This window comes from Cygnus olor, chromosome 4 (genome assembly GCF_009769625.2).
Source record: "Cygnus olor isolate bCygOlo1 chromosome 4, bCygOlo1.pri.v2, whole genome shotgun sequence".
In the NCBI taxonomy this organism is placed as follows: Eukaryota; Metazoa; Chordata; class Aves; order Anseriformes; family Anatidae; genus Cygnus; species Cygnus olor.
Genome location: NC_049172.1, coordinates 69,038,911 through 69,057,136, shown reverse-complemented (window position 1 = coordinate 69,057,136; position 18,226 = coordinate 69,038,911). Strand labels below are relative to the sequence as shown.

Below are 18,226 nucleotides of genomic sequence, written 5' to 3'. Positions count from 1 at the left end.
GAAGGACTCTAAAATGTTTTGACTTGGTTCTTGATAAATACCCTGTTAATGGCAATTCTACTTGTTTTACAAACGCTTACAAAATATTGTTAGGATTATTGCTTATAAAATATTTCCAGGGACTGAAAGTAAACTGGCTCATGTGTCATTTTCCAGTTTTTCTTTCCCCTTTTAAAGATATTCACCACATTTACCCTTTTCTATGGCTGGTAGAACTCACATCTTCCCTGAGCTCTCAGCAATAATTGATGATAGCAATTGCTTTAGTTGCTTCTTTAAATAGCCTAAGATAGGTGTACTGACAGAACCGAGCAAAAAAAAGAGCACTAGGCAGATTGAAACCCAGAAAAATGACCTGGCAAAAACCTACACATGTATATAACTAATGGAATTTTCTGCTAAGCTGTTCTTGCATGAAACATTTTCATTGGTATTGGTTGTCTTAGCCACCTGCTCACTACAACTACAACTGTTTTCTTTTGTTTGTTTGTTTGTTTGTTTTGTTTTTGTTTTGGTAGATAAAAGAGATGCTAAGTGCTGTATCACTTTCTAGGCATCAGCTTCATTAACTTTCCCCTCCCACTGAACAGAGAACAAACTCACTTGGCTTTTGTCTTCCTTACTCCCCATGTGCTTAGAGAATGCTTTTTTGCTTCATGCTTCTCACTATTTGCATTTGATTTTGTTTCTTGGCCATTCTGGGGTTGTGCCTCTGTTGTCTTGCCACTCTATTATTCAGGTAATAGTAACCAGACCCAGATTGCTCTGTCTCTGTGCTTTCTTCTTAGTTCAACAAAGGGCTTGTGGCCACGTTAGCAGGCAATGATTTAGCACTTCATACTAGACTGGAATTAACCTCTCCTATCTTTGCCATGTGTTCCCATGACCATAATAATAAGTTCTAAAATTAGAGCACTTACCTGAATTTTCGTTTTATGCACATATATTTAACTCAGGCCGTTAACGTTAGTGATTTTAACTAGTTGTATACATTTTCTTCTTCAACTGTAAAGACGTAACTTTCAATACCTGTAACATTTTGGCATCAATAAGTGATTTTTTAGGGAGCTACCAGATGTTTATCCTCACTAATCATCTTTCCAATAAATGTCTGGATGTTTCTGATTATTTTGCAGGAAACTCATCTTTTGTTAGCAAATTATAATCAAGTATGGATTCAGTAGAAAGAGAAAATGAAGTATAAATACTTCCAATAGTCCTCTAGGATTCACCATGACCTTCTTCATACAGCAAATGGACTCCTGTGTTTGTCTTGGAGTCTTCTCATCCATCAAAGTAAATTTAGTACTGATACCCATTAGTCATAGCGGTATGCAGTAGTGAATGCAATAGCAAAGAGAGTCATGCAAGTACTTTCATGCTTCTCTCTTCTTCAGCTTTGCTGGAGGTGATAGAACAACACAGATTGCTGGAAGTTATCCATGCACACTGGCTCTTTTCCCTGTGAATTGAGAACTGCCTCTTGGACCACACACTTGTGTTAGCAAAAGGTGTTGGGAACATTCTTCATGATTTTTAAAGACCACCACATTTGAGGCAAAAACTGGACAAACTCTGCAAGTGCAATGTCTGATTGTTTTATGTTGGCACCAGGCAATTAAAGAAGGACATTATTTTAAGCTTAGTAGTGTGTTTTAACACAGAAATAACATCTTCCACCACATTAGAAGGTGGATTGAAGGGGCCCTACTGCAGATTCCCCCACTACTTGAAGTGGGAGCAGGTTCAGTGGTGTTGTACTGTTTGGATGGCAGTAGTCCAATTCAGCAAGTACTCCTTCTGTGGTGCTATCACAGTGTTAGGTCTGGATAGTGGGTGGTTGAGCAGTCAGAAAATAACAAGTCAGTCCATCCTCTAACAAATAGGCTTTATTGGATTCATATACAACCATAAAAAACTAAGCTGTGATATCTAGACCTTAATAACAGGATATTGGCTGTGCGTGGGTGTGTCAAACTATGTAGGTACCTAACTATGTGTAGGTATCCTTGACGTCTTGGCATCCTGGGAATGGCATATTTCAGGACATTCAGCTTCTCTTTATTCCAAATTTTCCCAAGTTCTCTGCTCTCATCCCCTTTTATACTCTTTGCAGTTCAGATGGGTAACACCTCTGCTTAATTCTGCAGTTGCCCTTCCTCCCCAAGATGTCATATTCCTTTCCTTACCTCACTGCAGGTTGTGTTGCTTGTCCTACCTTAAAAGAATTAAAAGATCAAGCAAACATGAAAAATTATTTTATAAAATCTTTATAACTTTAGAAGAGACTATATTGGTACCTTGAAAAAAATATTAAAACAATGCTTTCCACCTTAACAAAGGTCCTTGCATCTGTAGGCAATTGTTGTCTGTCCTCTTCTTTAAGATCATATATGAAAAGTGTTATATGGCCCGTGGGACCATAATGAGGGTATGCTCAAGAAACACATATGCCAGGGTAAATGGAAGTGTAAGGCTTAGATTTTGTGCCAGCATTTCCATTTGGTGTTATTTAAAACTGTAGATCAGGGCTTGACTGTGTGACCAGCCCTAGATGAGTATATAGTCAAACTGTACAATGTTGCTGTTACATCCTGGCTCTTCCAGAGCTGCTCTTTTTGCAGGCATCTGAGGCCTGTGAAGAGAGAGACAGTGTTAAACTGGGCCATCTCACACAGCCTCACTTCAGGCATCCAACTTCAGAGCCTGGATGAGGAGTCTTGTCTTCTCATAGAGTCAGTGGGGCCATTTTGGCAGACCCCACTGACTGAGACCTTCATTTGGGCCCTCCACACAAGGCAAGTTGGATTTCAGTTTCAATTTGGGGCTAAAAATTATCTTAATGTGTCATTCTTGTAGGAGTTCATTCCACTGCTCTCGGCTGGCCCTCTGCAAAGTCCTGGCAAATAATTACTGAGAACCTCTCTTTACCAAAGGGTATCACCACTTCCTTAGGGCTTGGTTTCATCCAGGTACTGTCCAGGCAGGTTCATGCTTGAGCTTTGTCAGGACACACCCTATCAGTAAAAATCTACATCAAGAGCTGTGGGTGAAGCGAGCATCCTTAAAATTTTGTAGTGTATAGGTTTTGGCCAAGCTGTAACCACAACTACCTTCTGTGATGGTGTGCAGGACACACAGTACTGTCTGATTCCTCTGCCAACCTTGCTGTTGTCCTGACGGCTTTATTTTCACTGTAATTAAACAACGTCCATAATGGAGCCTGCCCCAGGGCACAGGACACCAGCAGCAGGCACTGGATCTTTTTTCCTTCCAAGCAAACTTCTGAGTTTTCATCTCATCTGAAACCTCCGAGAATGAAGTCTCACTTTCAGTGAGCTACAGCTAAAGCAAGGGACAGGAGCTGCATCTTGCAGCACTGTCCCCTTGGGAATAAAAGCAACCAACACTGACATTGCCCCAAGACCCTCTTGTGGGGGTGGCAGCAGCCGGCGTTCGCCAAGGGAGGGAGGTGGCCTTTGAGGGGTGGAGGCAGGGGAGCACAGCAGTGGCCATCCCCTGATTTGTGGTCCCTTTAAATCTTCTCCTCCACTTGGCAGCTCCAATTTTTCGGTGTTGCCATGGCAAATCTCCATGGCAATGACCCCAATCAGGGAAGGGGGGGGATGCAGGGGGACGCATGCTCAGAGAGGGTGCTGGAGTCTCGCCTGCTCGCTTCAGCTGCTCCAAGGGTCTGGCACACAGGCGAAGGGAAAGCTCAGGTACTGGGCAAACTGCTCCTTGGGGTTCATCGCAAGCCCGTGGCGTGTCGTTTCCATATGTGTGCATGTGGGTTTGCTTGTGCATGTGGGTCCGTGCTTATCCCATCTCACCCACTTCTCCGTGCAGAGCGCGCTGGGAGCAAACTGCTGATTCTCACTCTTTCTCCTCGTTCCAGGCTGGGAAGAAAGCTTGAATTATTGACGAGAGCAATGGCGTTGCCGTCTGTCCGCGGCGTGATGTGGGTGGCGATCCCGCTCATCTCGGTGCTCGGCCTACTAAGCGGGAGGCTTGTGGGGGCCAGCCAGGACTCTGGGAGTGTCATCCCCGCTGAAAGTAGGTACCGCCGGGCCGCACTCATGCCCTCCTGCTGCCCCGTGTCCTGCTTTGTTTCCTCCTCGTAGCCCACTGTGGCCACACAGATATAGTGAGCTCCAGGGGTACCCTGCGCTGCCTGATTAGGGAGGGAGTAATGATGAGTTTGTGACCTGTTAGCAAAGCACATGAAGACAGTGCTTATCAAAACAGCAAGCAAGCAAAAAATATAGTTAGTTAGGAAAAAAAAAAAAACAGTAACTGCATACTCTAATTTTCATCTGAGCTTTTTTAAAGCTCTTTGGTTGTTAGGTCTTTTAGTTTTGCTTTTTTTGAGAGCTTTTTTTCCACATTTGCCCCTATACACACAACATCCTTCCAGATCTGGGTATTGTTAGAAATAAATTTGTTCTTATTTCTGCTAGGGCATTGTATTTTGCTTATTTTTTTGTATTTAAAAGTTCAACTTTCTTGTAATTACTGCAGATAGACACAGGTAAAGTTGTCCCAAACAGTGTATTTGTAAAACATACGTAGATTTCTGAAATCCTGCTGCTATTCTGCAGACCAAAAAAACCACAACCCAAAATACGACAGACTGACCTGAGCACACTTTGGAGCTGGGAGCTCTTGAATTTGGATGACAGCTCTGTATTAACTTCCGTCATTTTGTGCAAATCTCCAGTTAAACTTTCTCAGCTCTAAAATGAGGCAACAGTTCTAAGATGCTAGGGGATGGAGTCAATGTTCTCGGGCTGTTTGGTGACAATGAGTTTGAAGTAGCTGCTCAGTGGAAACTTAAACTATCCTCTGGAAGAAAAAAAGAAGGAATGTAATTGCATACAAGCCAATCTCTAGTTCTTAGGCACATTGTGTATCACAAATATCTTTTTACCTAACTGCTCAAATATTTATATCAAGATCTGATTTAGTCACTGCATCTTATTCTCCTGTAGTTGTGTTATTCATTTTCAAATACACCCATGGCTGCCTCTTTAGGTCTTGAATGCTGAATTCTTCCCTTTTTCCATTCTCTTCTCTTTTCATTAGTGATAAGTGTTGGTCTGTTCTAAAATAGACCTCATCTCTGTTTTGTGTGTATGTTTTCCAGGCATACATTCATTAACTTTAATAAGTTTTGTGGCAAGTAGTCTATTTTGTCTTCTCAAAGAGACTATTGTGATTAAAAAATGAATTATATGTACCCTTTGTGTGTCTATGTTAGTGTAGGTAAGTCAAAACCTTTTGGAGAAAAAGTATATTGTGGTTCCTTGTTCCTCTTGTGTGGTGGAAACTCCTATTTTATCTGTAGAACAAATCTCTTGGCCACTGTCTCCAACCCCAATCCGATCTTTTTGATATCCCTTGGCCAGGCTACTGAGTCCTCTGATGAGCCCTTGAGAAGGATTCCTTGTCTTGTCTTGCTCTTGCATGTGAGAGTGAGGAACGAAAGGCAGATCTGAGTGTTTCTGCAGAGACATGCTGCTCTGTCCTGAATCCTGGAGGCTGGTAGCAACACTATGAATGCACGAACGGTATTCGTGTTTGAGCCCAGGCCAGGAGAAAGGCTCCTGACTCATCATGAATTGTAAATTGTTTTGTGCTGCTGCAAGGACAGAGTTTTAAAGAAACAAGGTACTTGCAGTGGTCCTCATCATCCAGTTGTGGAGAAAATGCTGCACAGCTGCTCAGTGCTCCAGCTGCCTTCCTTTGCCCATCAGTGCGAGCTGCTCTCAAAGCCTGGGAATGCTCCTAGACACATCTAATGTGCTACAAGAGGTGCAGCTCATGGAAAACAGGACACTGGGCTAGAGAGACCTTTGATTTGATCCAGTACAGACATTCCTGAATCTTTTCCTGCTTGATCTCAGCTCCACTGGCTATTTCTCATCAAGGAGCTGCTTCTCTTGGGCCCTGACCCAATCTGGGGGCAGTGCTACTGCTGTGCTTAAGTCCATACTGTCAGCACAGGTAAATTGGTAGCTGTGTGTGATCCAGGGAGAAAAAGGGGGCTCTAGTACAGGTTCCTGACAGAGAGATAAGATGATGGACCATGCTAAGTGCCATTCTGCAGGGCAGACCAGCGTGGTGCTTGGTACTTTTCTCATTTCCCAGGTGTGGGACATGGAACTGGGAATGTGCCTTTTATAGGAACAAACAGCTCTGCTGCCTCTCTCTCCCACTTGGCGGGAGAAGTGTGTTCCCACTGCGGCACCGTGAGAGGCCAGCAATGATCTCTGCAGGTGTAGGAGGTGCAGGAACCACAGGAGATGTGCGGGAGCGAGTCAGAGCTCTTGGTGCTGCAGAGAGGTCCCGTGCTGTTGCATGGCACTGATCTCTGTCCTGGCGTGCCTTCTCCTACTCTTCACTTCACTTACTCTCTGCTAGTCAGAGAACCAGGCCCAACTTTTTACAAATAATGCTAATTAGGAGTGATTAATCACGTCCTTATACTTCATAGGCACCACTTTGCATTTGCAAAGCCTGTTCAAGTATGAAATGGTGTTACTAATGCTTTCAGAGTATTTTTCTCTAAAGTTGAGAGCAATCCACTAAAAAATAATTAAGCAGTTTCCCCAACCTCCCATTGCATTTACAGCCCAGATCACCCGCTGCGAAAACTGAAACGTGGAATTTGAAGAACAGAAGCTGGTCAGTCTGGTTTCATTAGCCAAGGTGCATGAAATACAAAGAGTAAATGCCATGTGCATGAGAGGGAAAGTAAATTAGACTTCCACAGTGCTTTCAGTTCCAGTTTTTCACCAAGAAGAAGCCAAGAAGCATATTTTAAGCTCTCCTCCCCCACTTCTCCCCAAACACACAAAGACACATACAGTCTTCGTGCTGACAGGATCCATTTAAAGAATTATAGCTGACTCTTGATAATTCTCATTATGTTAATCCACAAACCTGTTAAGTCTCCCTATGAATGATAGCCTGTTCCCAGCTGTCAGCAAGGAATTAATAGCACTCTGCTGTACTTTGCTACGACGTGAAGGTTTGGTTTCACGAGTGCTTAAAGCTGATGTAACCCTTCTCCTCCCCAGAACCTGGCCCCTTGTCCTTGTTCTGGCCCCAGAACTTGTGCATTCCGGAGCTGATGCGGAGAAAACAAAATCAGCAATCCAGCTGACCAAGCAACTGCATGGTCACTGCTTGCTGTGAGCAGGGGAAGGTGTGGGAACATGCAGCCAAGGACAGAAAGGATGGTGGGGTTGCTCCAAGTGGCAGCAGCGCATATTTAGGTTTGTTTAACCCCCTTGTGAAAGCAGACCCTTAAAAACTGTTACTTTGGGGAAATGTTCACATTACCCTATTGAAGACATTGTGAGCAAAAAGAGAGGCTGAGTCTGGCTAGATAGGCCAGCTTGCCAGGCCAGCTCTTCAGCCTGGAAAAGTGACACTGAGGCAGGGAGTGATGGAGATCAGCAAAGTCAAAAGTGGGACAAAGATGGTGAATATATATTATAGCTGTCTTTTTCAGTGCAAAAATTGGAGGCAGGAAATGACACCAGTTAACTTCAGAGCGCACAAGACTGATACTTGTCACACAATGAACCGTTGAGCTGTGGAACTCATTGTCACAGTGTGCTGTAGATGCCAAAAGTTTCCATGGATGCAGGAAGCACTGTAGCAAATTAATGTGAGAAAAATCCCTGGAGGGCTTATCAGGTGTAAAAACACTAGCCAGACTCAGGATGTCTCCAAATCTCTTGGTAGCCTAGAATAACATTGCTGGAGGTTTATTCTTATATATTATCAAAGTACCTGCTATTGTCTACTGGAAAAGCCTGGCTACTATGATAGTTTAAAAGCTCAGCTGGTAAAAATCGGACTGTAGCAGTAGACTTTCCAGGTAGTGGGGATTTGCTGCCCCTATTTTACTGGGGGAACTGCATTCAGGTTGCTCTGTGCTAGTGCAAGATGCTTGTTTGAGTTCAGCCCTGCCCTAGTTTGGTCTCCAGAGCTCAGCACAGATGTGTGCTCTGCAGGGCTGCGTAGGGGGAAGAGTTCACACCTCCACAGCTGCCCTCCTCCTCCTCCCAGGTACAGCTGTCCTGTCAAATAAGTCAAAATGAAAGGGCAGGTTAAACAGCTGGATTTTGCCATCCCAGGATATCACAGAATTCATAGAATATCCTGAGATATCGGGTCCAGCTCCTGGTCCCACACAGGATACAGCTGGTTAGAGGAATGACATGAGCTGTCCCGCTGCCAAAGCTGCTAGCAGGGGTGCTACCCGGGCCCAGACACAGCTGCACTCATGCAGCTGTCCTCCTTAGCACCACCTTTTCCCTCAGAAGCTGCTCTGATGCCAGGGCAGCTGCTTTCACAGAGGTGGCAGAAGTGTTAATAACCACTTGGCGTGGTTGTGCAGCTCCACTAGTACCTCCCTGCCCACACAGGAACACTTGGCCTCTATAAATACCAGTGAACGATCCCGCACAGCCTTTGTGGTTGCAGGTAGTTTCAACTATGGAATTCGTGGCATTCCTCGAAGATGCTTTCTCCATGTTGGCAGGGGCGGGAGACATTCATTTATGACCTGTAGTTTTATTTTTTCTCCTGCAAGTTCTGATTTTGAGAACATTTTGTGACGGGGTATGCGGCACTTCCCCAAGGTGGAGCTTTCTGAGCAGCCCACTGCAATGGGAGGGAGCAGGCCGCAGCACCGAGCGGGTGGCAGATTTGCCGATGGCACAGTGAGGATGTAGGTTCTTCCTAAGGGCTCTGCTCCGTGCTCTGAGGTGAAAACAATTTGACTACCAAAGTACTGATAACAGGCTCTGGCTGCAGGGAGCTCCGTACCTACTGCAGCATCACCTTTGCGCTCACTTTGCTTTGTCAGAGCAGCACGAGTGGCTGCCTGGGGACAAGGATTTTAGCACTGCCCCCACTATGCGGACTCTGGGATCAGTGTAAAAAACTTTCCTCTCTTTCCATTCCCCCTGCATCTCCTCCAGTGTCTGCATTTTCTTCCTCTGAAAACCCATTAACCCATTAAAATTCATTAACTCTGTGGCTGAACTGAAAGGTGTGAGATCGGTGCAGGGTGAATTCTGGCAGCGTAGAAATGCCCAGGTCCAGCAGCGATCCAGGCTGGTTGTTGTCACATCCCTTCCTCCTCCTCTGCTCTGCCTTCTCCCTGCCCTGCCCCTCTGTGCACACACACACTGGCATCAGCTGCAGAGCCAGTGGGACGCTTTGCATTCCTGGCAGAGAAAAAATACAGCAGCAGGTGAAAGGAAGCAAATACAGAGCTGGCAGCGACCCTTGCCAAGCTGTTCTGTAAGAGCTCCTGTAAAAACAGAGCTGCTTGTCTGATTTTTGAACCACTGCAAACTGCTATTTTCAGCGTGTCAGTGGAGGACTAACCCGTGTACAAGGAGGAGGAGAGGATTTCCATTTCAAGGAGAGAGGCTGGGGGCTGAAGGCACACAACACCCTGCAGAACCAAGCTTGGGCTACATTCAGAAAAGCCCACGTAGCAAAATGCTCTTGTGCTTTTGCTGGTCCTCCCTCATCAAGTGAGCACTTGCACACCAACAGACAGAGCCCTGTCCACAGGCGGCCCTAACTTTGCTCAAATGCAGGCGTGGGTCCTGGTAACATGGGTTTTCTCCTGGAATTACAAGGTCTCTGAGCCTTCCCTCTTTGTACTGCCACACACCAGATTTCATGCTGTGACAGTGACGTCTTTTTTCTATACCTTTCTCCAGGCCGTCCCTGTGTTGACTGCCATGCGTTTGAGTTCATGCAGAGGGCGTTGCAGGATTTAAAGAAGACGGCGTATAATCTAGACACACGGGTATGTGTTTCTATAGAAATGCTTTGACTGAGCCTTTATCTTCGAGTGGCCAGGTCTGCTTGTCTGCATACAGCAGACACGACATCTCTGCTGACTCACTTCCATTTCGGCAAATAGGATTGTTCCAAGTACAGATTATTTTAAACATGCTGGAGAGCTTCAGTAAAGATCATCTAGTCTAACTGCTTGCATAACAGGCTAAAGAATTACCCCAGACAGTTCCTGCATCAAATAGAGAAGGAAAGATGCATGAAAGGGAGGAGAATGAGAAAGATGATTTATTCTTTATCTCACAGTGTTGCTTCTGAGCTGTGGATGTTTGTCCACTGGGCAGGAGCAGTAGATGAATGGGAGAGCAAGCAGGGCTGGCACAGAGGAAAGGCAAGCACATATATTCCTTCCTCATGTATGAAAAAGGAATTCATGCTCTCCATGAAAAAGGGTGAGGTTCATTTGTTTAGGTAGCTATCACAGCACACAGGGCATTTTGCAGCTGCACCTGCCTGTCTTGTGCTGCAGAGGTCCCAATGAACAAAATAGGAGGGTGTGTTAAGTGCCCTGATTTTAGCAATACCTACTTATGTTGGTTCTTAATTATACACAAACACTGGAATAGGACTTAATGAAAACTCACAAGTGGTTTCCATGCTGCCTGAAGTTAGCAAGGGGCGGGAGGACTCTCACCTCTAATAAAGCCCCTTCGTATGTCTTGCACTACCTCTCCATCCTTAATAGCTCCATGAACATTGGCAGCATGACAGCAAAGCAACTTCTGGTAAGAGAAGTCAGACTGGAGCCACATCTGCCAGTTCCTTTGGGTGACTGCTCAGTGCCTTCAACCAGTGCCGTCTGTTGGTGGCAGGGAAGTGCTCCTTGTTCCTTCAAAGTCACTCTCCGCTCCAATTGTCATTCACAGCAGAGTCAGCCAAAGAGATGTAAATCAATTATGTCTCAAACGATACCACTGAAGGGCAATTACGTTGCTTTGCATTTGGTTTCTTGTGACCTTGGGCAATCATGTAGGGCCCTGCATGACAAGGTCAGAGTGACTGGAGCTTCCTTGAGCTATCAATAGCAAACTGATTAGGCCAGAGATCTGCGTGCAGCGTGGGTTACATCGCAAAAGTTTCCCATGCACTAGCCTAATACTCAATAACTATTAGGTGTCAGGCTGCAAATAGAGGGGCTTTAGCCCTGCAGCTGGGCTGGGCTGCTGTGGTCCATGGTGGGGTTTCACCCGCTTGGATTAGGTTCAGCTGACATGTTTGGTACCTATGCCTGACCAGGAGGTACTAAATTACTGCTGAGGCTGCACTGGGCAGATTTCCTGAGTGCAGCAGAGACAGCACAATCCCTTAATCCCACTGACTGAATATCTCTATATTCAGACCTATGTTGACATCTGTGTTGGCTATTTTATTTGGGGTTTGTAGTGAGAGGAGAACCCATCAGAAAGCAATGCTGTGCGGTAAGAGGCTAGGCAAAGTGTAGAGGGAGAAGATGGTCCCAGAGCTGCTCATAAACTCATAAACTGCTCATTCTGCAAAGACCTGGACAGGCCTGAGATGACAAAGCTCTGGTTCAGACAGCTGTCAGTACAACCAAACAAGGGGTACAGGAATAGTCCATCAAGAAAACAAACAGAACCAGTTATCCAGAGCATCATCCTCCCTTTGACAACTGTAAGTTTAATATTGCTAGTAAAGAAAGGGTATATTATTTTCCATCTTTTCCTGCCTTTGGACTGAGACTCCAAAGACCTTTCTAGAAGAGATATTTAAATATAAATTACTAAATGGTGCAGAGATTCTAAAGGGAAATGGAGCGGCCAAGGCTCTATAATAGTGGCACATTGTGGCTTTCCATTCTCTGAAAGGCACAGCCTCCATATCCTTACTGAACTGCTGCTGCTTGGCTGATGCTGACCAACTTTACCTTCTCAAGTTTTATATAAAAATAACTTCATTTAACAATTCCCGAGTCTTTAAATTTCTTGTTCCAAAGGCAAACCTCACGGAGGAGTGTTCTATCCGAGACTCCCTAAGCCAATGCCAACAGGGCCACAATTAATTTTGGTAAATGATGCTTCTCTCTCATAGTCCTTCAGTTCACAGTTGAGTGGTCCCAGAGCTGCTCTTCCTGCCTGTAAATTGGCATGAGTGATGCCTAGGCAGGGTCTGGGGCAACAGTGACAGCTTGCTGGCATTATGGTGAAAGCCAGTAAGCCTGCGTGACGTTAAGGTGATTCTGTTTCTACCGGGCTCCAACAATGAGAGCATTCACTCATCCAGGATTGCTCCGTACGCCCGGGGAGCAGTGTTTAATAACGCCTGCCTTTGCACTAAGCCGATAAGTGGAAGCAGACAAGGAAAGTGAACAAGTTCCTCTTTAAAGCAAAGGTGGATGTCAAAAGTTTGGGTTGGAAAGGATAGAGGGCTGCGGAGGGGAGGGAAAAGCAGCTCTCAAACAGCCTCTGCCTGCCTCTTTAGAAGTGCCCAGCGACTCCTATGGGAAGCGGGTGTCAGCTTCATTAGCTGGGCCTTTGCCATTTTTAATTTGTCAGGAGGTGTCATGCAAGGGGAACGCTGGCAGACTGAAGACCTCATGTTTCACAGAGCTCTTTCATCTTTTGTTAACAAGCAGGTTTCAGGCTTTTGTATTTTTTTTCCTTTTTTTTTTTTCTTTTTTTTTTCTTTTTTCTTTTCCAGTGCAGATGGAAAACCCATTCATGGTGAATTTAAGCCTGGATTTTATTTTATTTTTTTTCTCAAGAAACTCTTCAAAGTTAGTCTACAAAATACTTAAGGGACCGCAGACCACAGGTTGAAAACCACAAATCGTACTCAGGAGGAAGTTTCTCTTCAGTCACGATTGCACTTGCTAAAGTGAGTTGCATGCACCATCAATTTTATTTTGAGTCTTGCAAGAGACTCAGCTTCTGAAATGATGGTGACACTTGGGAAACTCAACCATTGTTCCCCTAAAAGAGAGACCAGGACCCATAAAAGATCTAAGTCTCATCTTTGAGGATCTGAAATTGTTTTTTTCCTGGATACAGATTTAAAAAAAAAAAAAAAAAGGAAAAAAAAGCTTGGAAATGTTTTTCCACTAAGACACTCCAAAACCAAGAGCAAGTAATTTTAAATAATGTATATAGGGAATGGTTTTTAAGCTTTTGATGGGGTTCTGGAGGCATGGCTCCAAATGGAGTTGGTAATAAGTCTTTAATACTTACACCGTACTTATACTATATTTACACTGTACTTATACTTACAACTGTCAGTAAACTAACTCAGGATGAAATAGGAGCCACAAATTAAGGTCTAGGTCTGCTCTGAAAGATTGTGAGTTGCAGACAACAAGGTTAGACTGACAGCTAGATTGAACCCAGAGTTACTCTGGAGAAGCAGCAGTGTAACTGAGAGCACAACTGGCTCCTTAGCACATGCTATCTGGCGCAATTAAATTATACAGTACTGAAGACATCGTCAACAGGAAGCCATCAGTCACTGAGAAGGAATTAAGAGCAGTGCAGCTGAAAGTGGAATTTTTGCTCAGCATTTTTAAAGGACACACTAATAATTTTGACAGCCTAGTCCCTGGAAGTTAACTATGAAAATGAAAACATTCAGATTACAAAAACACTCTCCATGCCTCTTAGTTCTGAATATACTTATTTTGTATCACTTTTTTTCTGTATGGAAACCAGCATTAATAACTATGATTTTTCACTCAGCACAGCACCTTGACTACAGCTGTGCAGAGGGATCAGGTCGAATCAATTATATACTCTTTTAAAGTGATATATTCATTTTATTTTATTTTTTATTTATATTTTTTTTCAGACAGAATCCCTCCTCCTGAGAGCAGAGAAGAGAGGCCTGTGTGATTGCTTTCCTGCAATACTCTGAAATGGGCACTGGGATTCGACCAATGGACATTTATTAATTTTTAAAATGCTGTTCAATAAATTACAGGAAGATACAGAGTGCAAGTTGTGCCACACCACAAGAAAAACAATTTTTATCCAAACAGGTACAGCTCAGTTAGATCATTTTTGCTTTGATGTGTTTTATCAGTACTGTATGTGATATTGCATCTGCTGAAATGTCAAAAGAAGAAAACAGTGCCAGCATCTCACTCATGGGTTTTATGCGAGGACACCATCTCACTTTTTTGCTATTTCAAGCCAAAAATTGCCCTTAAGACTGTCAGGCCAACCCCTCAGTCCATGTAAATCACCACAGATCTGTGAAACTCAGTGGAGTCACATTCCTTCATATATTTCTGTTAGAATGTGTCCCCAACATGAAAAGGAAGCTACTTCACAACGATGCTTAGCTAAAAATTTGCAAACAAGCAGTCATGGTTTTATGTAGAAATTAATAGCTGTCACTGACAGCTTGGCAGCCCAGGGAAGGAATTTGTTCCCAATTGTATCAATAGTCCAGTGCACACCAAGCACGGTAATCTGCATCCCAACGTTAATTTCTTCAAAGCCACCCAGTAGCTGTGATCTTTTTGGAGGGATTTATTAAGTATCTAATGTGATCGCTAACATTTATAATCACATGAATACCGCCTGGCAGTTGAACCGATCGTGTCTGCCAAAATCTTCTGGAGAAGTGTCTTTCATTAAGCAAATCACATACTGGGCTGAACCACTCTCGCTGGCCTCTGCAGAGAGTTTTGGCAGACAGCCTGCCAAACGCCTGCACACCCAGGAGCCTCCTGCAAACGGTATTTTTAAAATATTTAGGCTCCAGCAAAATGGTCCATAGCTCTTGCATGGACTTTACACAGGGATGAATTTCACTCCGTAGCGATGGGTTACAGTGCTGATACTATTAATATGCCTGCTGCAATCAGTGGGAGACGAGAGAGGACAGAAAAAAATAGGTGGTGTAGTAGTAGTAGTAGACAAGATTGCACCTTGTTATTCTTTGAAAGAGAATAGCAGTCCCTTTCTCCTTGTTTTTCATTTTTCCTTTTTTTGGGGGATAGGGTGGGGAGAACAGAAGATGCCCCCAGTGGAAAGTTTTTGTAGATAATAGAAGATTTTTCATAGGACTTCAAATACCCTCCCCAAAGTGTAATTAGTAGAGATCAGTAGATCAGCTAGAGCATCTATGTACAGACTAGAAATTTTATACAAGCAAGAGTATGGAAGCAGTATCAACAACAGTGGAATTCAAAGTTATTTTACCAACCTTTATTAAAATGTCCATCTTCCCATACGTGGCTGATATTTTGCTGTCAGGCAGCTCAGTAAGTTATGACAGTAGCGAGTAACCTCTGAATGTTTCCAAACCTCTTCTCTTCCATTTTATCCCACCACTGCAGGCATAGGGAACTGCGAGCCACTGCCAACTTATTATTTTGTGTGCAGTCACGCTCAGCAACACAAAGGAGTGTATTACCGTACACTCTGCCAAAGTTGTTTGAAAGGCTTGTGTTTTTCATCAGGGAAAAGCTTCCTTGCACCTGCATTTCAAGTAGGAAATTTACTTTGTCCCTTGTAGTATTCTAGAAAAACCCTTTATAGGTCATCAGGACCTAGATTGTGTAAAAAAGAAACATCACGACACAGCAACACATTGCTTCTCATAGCATTACACTCCACTGCAGCACTGGTAACTGACTGATGGGAACCAACAGAGGTTATCAGTATAGGCTGTGTCTTATTTTACAGATAAATTGATAGGCATAACACAACTGCTTTGCGAAACACCAACCTTAGGCTGCTTTACTCCCACCTAGATTTGAACTTAAGCAATGCACTGATCATGAGTTGACTTTTTGTAGGAGGCAGAATTCCAGCACAGCACACCTTCTGGGAACAGCAGCATGTCTATGGTTTTGTGTTGTTACTGAACATGCTTATTCTGCTGGTCACTTAAAGAATCTTGCAAAGTCCTATTAGCAAACACTTTTCTTTGGCTGTGTTTTCATTTAGAAAAAAAGTTTGCTCACAGCTAACTTTTGATATATGCAGCTTATTATGATAAAAAGGTGGAACGAGTGATGAGTGGATGTTCTCTGGCTCCCAACGGGATCAGAGTGACATTGCAAGTTTTGGCACTGACTATATGTACTCCTCTTTGTCTAACAAATAAAAAGGCAAGATGTATTGCACTATCTGGTGTACTTTGTTTCTTATTTGGAACATGATAGCACTCAACAAAAAATATCAGCTCTTTAATAAGGTGGAAAAATCAGGCAAAAATGCTATTTTGAATTAAAAAATCAATAAATCTTGTATTTGGGCTCAATTTATGAATGTAATCCTATTTAATGAAGTATAAAATTGAACTCACTCTTATTTGAAATTAAAAGTACTGCAATGATTTTTGTGAGCTTTCTAAGGACTCCATACTCTGTACGTGATGGTTATGATAAAGCTCCTTGTAATTAATATGGTAGCATGAAGAAAAATTTGAGCTAGATAGATTTAATTTATTATTGCTCATGAAGTTAACTTAAATTCAGAACCCCATGGATTCACCATTTGCTGGAAGAAACTGTGTATTTTATCAAAGGATTTAATTGCAGTACGCCTTAAATCAGAAAGTCTTCTTTGCTTCATAACACTTTGTGTTATGTAAAGTACCATTTTGCTGTGAAGCCAAGGCAATTTTCATGACCTTTTGAAACCAAGCTGTGTCTTCTTTTCTTTTGGTGCGGTGCTGCTGCAGGTAGCCTTGGGCACAGAGCATTTGTACACAAGGTGGAGTGAAAATGGTAGGCTGTAAAGACATACAGTTAAATTCTCCCTAGAAGAGGAGAAATATAATCATGTTAACACGATGCTATCTCTGGGTAGGCAAGATGTTGGATAAATCCTCGTAATGCATCTCCACAACTTCTCACACCTTAGCTACAATGTTCTTTGGGTGTAACTCCATGTGTTTTCTAAGGTAGTCATTTTGAGCTGAGTCTCAGGATAACTCTGTGAAGACATGTCTCTGGATTTTGTTCTGAAAAACAGGAACACAATTCAGCCTGCTTGTAATGAAGATCCTTTTTAGGTGACATCAAGGGTAAACAGTATGATTAGCTGAATGTGGCAAGTATATGGACTGGTGTTCCTTGCCCATATGTTTCTCTGAAATACTCTGAAAGCCCTGTGAAATCCTCCCTCCAGATGGAAATCTCATATTTAGAAATCAAATACTTCTATCAGAACTGGTCTGTAGGTAACTCCTGGGGAATCTGAGCATCCAATAAACATTCCCCACTTTCTAAGCAATAGTCATGAACTGCGTAGGTATTTTCCTGAAGACCAGCCATGTCAGCTCCAGGCTGGAGCTCAGAGAGGAGACCTCTTCCTGCAGCTGTGAGACTTGTGCAGGGTGCCGGTGATTCTGTTTGTTTGCTACCAGAAGACAGTTCTCACCCTGCTGAGAGAAAACACTTGCTGTGCTGACGGAGGCTAACAGGAATTCCAGAGTAGTTCAAAGGTAATTTAAAAGGAGAAAATCTCTGTGGCTGTTGTGTCTTTCCTGAGGCAGAGAGAGAAACATAAACTAAAAAAAGGATTTTTTTATTTTATTTTATTTTTTTACTTTGGAAGTAGCACAAGACAGAACGTTTGCCTTTGCTTCTCCTGGCAGAGAAGAAGGGAGACCCCTCCCCTACAACAATGTTCTGCTTAGTCCTTCCCCAGGCAAGAACTCAGTGGGAGAGAGAAAAGGGGATCAAATGTGGAGGGGAAAAGGGATACCTGCCTTCTGCAGCCTGGCTGAGTTCCTGGCAAATCAGTGGAATGGGGAGCACATTGGTGCAACAAAAGGGCTTATTCACCCCACTCTCATCGAGCATGGCATGTGCATTTTGCAAGCTTTCCAGAACCTGCTTTTGAGATCTGTGCAGCGTAACGCAGGTGGAAGAGGTGGTTGCAAATGACCCCGGTGCTCCTCAGCTGGAGTTATTCAAAACATAGGAAATGTCAGGCAGGCTTTGTGCTGTGTCCGTTCCAAAGAAAATACAGAAGATCTAGAAACATCCTTTGCTAATTTGTACTTGCCAATTTGAAAATTTAGGGGAAACTAATTTGCAGGTGCTTTAATTAGCCAAGAAAAAAAGGCAGCAGTCACTTAAATGGTGTTATTGGTGGCAAAAGTTATCTAGAGGTGGAAAAATAATATCAGCAGCAAGTATATATATGTATAACATGTATAAAATATTTATTTTTATTTTTGCTCCCCTGGAAAGACCTTTGGTCTAACCCAGTGTAGACAAACTTAGGTGCTTATGTTGTGTAATGTAAATGTCCAGAGAAGAAGCTGAAGTTATGAACTTTCTTCCCTTAACTTCAGAGGGGAGGAATGAGAAACATAAGAAGGCTGTTAGAAAACCACTTAATCATTCTCGTTATTCCAA

The 18,226-nt window shown here is 43.4% G+C and overlaps 1 protein-coding gene across 2 annotated transcripts; it reads left to right on the top strand.

The window, feature by feature from the left end:
- The first annotated feature begins 3,464 nt into the window (after positions 1-3,464).
- Positions 3,465-15,979, top strand: LOC121069240 (neuropeptide-like protein C4orf48 homolog). Of its 2 annotated transcripts, none has more exons than XM_040555216.1 (4): positions 3,465-3,722; positions 3,899-4,056; positions 9,756-9,844; positions 13,690-15,979. In XM_040555216.1, exons 1-4 carry the CDS (start codon positions 3,595-3,597, stop codon positions 13,753-13,755), a joined length of 441 nt encoding a protein of 146 aa, XP_040411150.1. In that variant the 5' UTR covers positions 3,465-3,594; the 3' UTR covers positions 13,756-15,979. The 2 variants fall into 2 exon arrangements, with proteins under 2 accessions (XP_040411150.1, XP_040411149.1); XM_040555215.1 differs by having other exon boundaries at positions 3,621-3,789.
- Positions 15,980-18,226: the final 2,247 nt, after the last annotated feature.